The 4,026-nt window shown below is 42.5% G+C and overlaps 1 protein-coding gene across 1 annotated transcript; it reads right to left on the reverse strand.

Annotated features, from left to right (window-relative positions):
• Positions 1–696: 696 nt before the first annotated feature.
• Positions 697–1,617, reverse strand: LOC108802242 (olfactory receptor 56A1-like). Its single transcript, XM_018574112.1, has one exon. The coding sequence runs from the start codon at positions 1,615–1,617 to the stop codon at positions 697–699; it is 921 nt and encodes a 306-aa protein (XP_018429614.1).
• Positions 1,618–4,026: the final 2,409 nt, after the last annotated feature.

Here is a 4,026-nt window from a genome sequence, read left to right on the forward strand (position 1 = left end):
TACTTTTATAGAAAGTCTTTTATAGAAATCTTTTTTATGATATACAGTGTTTCGCCAATCTTAATGTCTTGTATTTAGGGTTCACAGCTACCTTATAATCAGTGGATAGAAAGTGTTCCCTAAGATATTTTTTTTGTCATGGAAAATTCTTTAAGGCAGTGAAATGCGAAAGGATGAAGTAGACAATAGCAGTCAATTTACTGAAATCAAATGAGTAAAAAACAAGGAATACTTAACCACTTGCTGACCACGGTGTTACACCCCCTTCCTGGCCAGGCCATTTTTCAGTATTCAGCGCTGCGTTACTTTGACTGACATTTATTCCGTCATACAACCCTGTACTGAAATTACTTTTAAACCATTTTTAGGAGACAGATAGAGCTTTCTTTTAGTGGTATTTACTATATTAAGGAAAAAATACTGAAAATTTTGAAAAAAACCCTTTTTTTTTCTCATTATGTTAGGAAACAATTATTATTACCCAATCTTTTGGTAAAATATAGAAGACGGGGGTCACGTCGGGTAAATAGACACCAAACATCTCAAGCCTTAAAATTGCACGTGCCCGCGAAATCGCAAAAAACTACCATACCCAAAATTGAGATCCACCCCGCTGGCTGATTGACGAGCCTGTTTGTTTTAGATTACTTATCAAGGCCAAACCAGATTACAATTTTACCCTAACTTCTTTATCCTCTAGAGTTTTAAGTCTCTTGTTAAAGACTTCTTAAGAAGTTTCCTTAAGTATTCATCCCGGATCCCATAGATGATGGGACTAAGGAACCTTGGCACACAAGTAAACGCTAAGAAGTTGAAAAGAGTTAAATGTACAAATTGACTCGTTGGAATACCTTCAGTCAGTATGGACAGTAAAGAAGTCATGCATAGGAGTAGCTGAAAGGCGTGGAGCAAGATGGTTTTCCTGGCTTTGGTGGCGGAAGAAGACTGTGAGCTAACTCTATGAGCAACCATCGTGATCTTGATGTATGTGAATAAGATGACAATGGCCACCGAAACAAAACTCAATACAAGAACAAGGTACCTTAAAACATTTTGTAAAGGATTCACTATCAAGCTTTCTTTTCTACAGATGACATTGATATTGAATATATTTGTAAATGATGAAGACATAAGACATAGTTCGGCAGCATATGGGATTACCTGCACTGTACAGATGATGGTAAAAGCCACATTGGCTTTTTGTGGTGTACATAGGACCGGGTATTGTAATGGGTGACAAATGGCGATGTATTTTTCTAAAGCCATGGCTGCCAGGGTGGGTGGGGTCACTCGAAAAGCCATTGAAGAAGCTGTGTACAAAATGTAGCAAATTGGCACGGGGATGTACACAAAATATATGACACCTAGCATCAAAGTGAGACCTAAGAGAAGATACAACATGTCATTCACAAGCATGTAAACAAAGAGTATGTAACGAGCGTTCTCCCGGAGGTGTGGACTGGTGAAGAAGATGCTGAGCATCACCGCAATGAAGTACATGAAGAAAAAGAGGCAAACAGTAGTCAAGAATAGCAAAGTGAAGAAAATGTAATTGCCAGTAGTGTTAGTGAGGAACAGCTGAAACATGTTGCTTTGAAGAACCGATGAGTTCGCCATGGTAGAAAGTTGGGAGCTTGCCTTGGTTTTTTGGAATCCCACAGCTCTACACACACACAAAAAAGAGAGTTTAATTAGAGTGAGTCCTTAGGTCATCTAAAGCCCAGCTGAACTCTGACTTTAAATCTAAATCCATTGGTAGCATGGTGTTTATAGAGACATAGTTGTTACAACCTTTATTGTTAGAGTTCTGCCACTAGGTACTAGGTGGTAGCATTTAATGCTTGCTTAATGTATTGTTCTCTCTAGTGGAATTACCTTTTAAGATTGTTGAAACACTAGTTATCAGCCTGGTCTTCTCATCCAACATCAGTACCTGGCCTCAACCTTACTCAACACTTTTAAGATGAATTGGAACACTAGGTTTAGGCCACGTCTTCTCATCCAACATCAGTACTTGTCCTAAACCCTACTGAACACCTTTAAGATGAATTTAAACACTAGTTATAAGCCAGATCTTCTCATCCAACATCCATACTGAACACCTTTGGGATGAATTGGATCTACTGTGGGTCACGTCTTCTTATCCAACATCATCAGTAGGGTTGAGGTCAGGTACATCATCAGTAGCTGACCTCAACCCTACTGAACATTTTTGGGATGAATTGGATCAATTGTGAGCCAGGTCTTCTCAACCATCATCAATGCTTGACCTCACAAGTGCTCTTTTGGCTGAATGGACACAACTTCCCTTACAGACACACTCCAAGGTCTTCCCAGAAGAGTGGAGGCTGTTATAGCTATAAACGAAGGGGGGCAACTCCATATTAATGCCCATGGTTTTGGAATTGGATGTCCAACAAGCCTATATAGATTTCAAAAACATAAAAAAAACACTTTTCAAACAGGTTAAAACTTACCTGTGTCCCAACTGGGGACTCCCGTCCGAACATCTGAAGAGTCTCGAGCAGCCGCAAAGGGTCTTGGGACAGGCGCATGCGCAGTTCAGATCTTTGGCCGTTAGACGAGGAGAGACACAAGGTAAGTCTATGGAGCAGCGTGCACCGGCACAGACTCCCTGGGACAGGAAGTGCCAGCTAACACAGAGGAGTCAGCGCTGGATCGGAGACCCGCACCAGCGCTAAAAGGACATCTAAAAACTACACGAAAGAAGAAGATGATCGAATCATTTAGGGTAAGTCCCTACAGCAGGATTGGGAAGGGGCAAAAAAAGTTTGACTTTAATGTCACTTTAGGAGTGGCCGCTGTGCCTGCATTAATTCAGTTATTAAAATTCACATATGCAGAGACAAACGAATGAGGATACCTTGATGTTGGTGTGATGTGTTAAAGATAGTCTCTAACTCTAACCTATGAGAGTCTCCATCTTGGAGCACATGTAGCAAAAGATAAAATTGGGTGCAGGAGACTCTCATGGGTTAGAGTTAGGACTCCACTACATAGAGGTGCCTTGGCGACGCAGTGCGGCTTTCACATGTTCTGCAGAAGACGTGTATCCTCTGTTTTTAACCTTAGAGGTGAGACAGGTTTTTTTTTGGTGAGTGTGGTGGGAAACTTTTTGCTGTTGTATTGTTTGAAGCCCATTCCGTGTGCACATTGCTGTAAAGCTGGTGATAAGTTGATGAATGTGTTTGCCATTTGTTTTGCTTGACTGATTTGGTGCAGTGACGCATGGGGGGTTTCAGCTGCCGTTGTAATGTGCGGGGTCCCTTGTGTGTCCCTGTGCCTTTAAGGGGGTTGGGCTACCTCCTGGCAAACCTGCACCCAATTTTATCTTTTGCTACATGTGCTCCAAGATGGAGACTCTCATGGGTTAGAGTTAGGACTGCACTATATATATAGGTGCCTTGGCGCGGCTGTGCGGCTTTCACATTTTCTGCAGAAGACGTGTATCTAAAACCTCTGCTTTTAACCTTAGCGGTGAGACAAGTTTTTTTTTCAAGCTGGCTGGTGAGTGTGCTGGGAAACCTTTTGCTGTTCCCGTGTTCAGTGGGTCGCTGCGTGGCTTCTACTTTTCTAGGTGAGACGCTCCTCAGCTTCTTCCTAGCACAACACAGTCAGTTCATGCACCAAGCAGCATTCAAAATATCAGCTTGAGGTGGGGTGTAGCCGTGAGGGAGCTCCATCCATATTTGCATTGCTTAGAGCTCCCTTGCATGTCCTGTAAAGGTGCCTGGACCGGAGTGACGTCACATTGTGGCTCCTGAGACCTCTACAAGCGAGCTGTACAAACAATGCACATATGGATGGCGCTACAGCACAGCAGCCCACACTGGACCCCAGCCTGAGGACCCACTCCAGTTCTCGTAAATTAAGGAGGCCAGGTGGATCTTAAAAAAAGAAAAATATAAATCTAATTTTTTTGGAGTGTGTGTGTGAGTTTGTGTCTGTGGTTGTGTGTGGTTCTATCAGTGCTTTTGAGGGCTGGTTCCCACTAGTACAGTGCGT

The sequence above is a fragment of the Nanorana parkeri genome, unplaced genomic scaffold, assembly GCF_000935625.1.
Source record: "Nanorana parkeri isolate BGI_ZX_2015 unplaced genomic scaffold, ASM93562v1 scaffold2742, whole genome shotgun sequence".
Taxonomy (NCBI): Eukaryota; Metazoa; Chordata; class Amphibia; order Anura; family Dicroglossidae; genus Nanorana; species Nanorana parkeri.

Bases quoted from the DNA above. Each gene is read 5' to 3' on its own strand.
- LOC108802242 (XM_018574112.1), bottom strand. From the start codon at position 1,617: ATGGCGAACTCATCGGTTCTTCAAAGCAACATGTTTCAGCTGTTCCTC.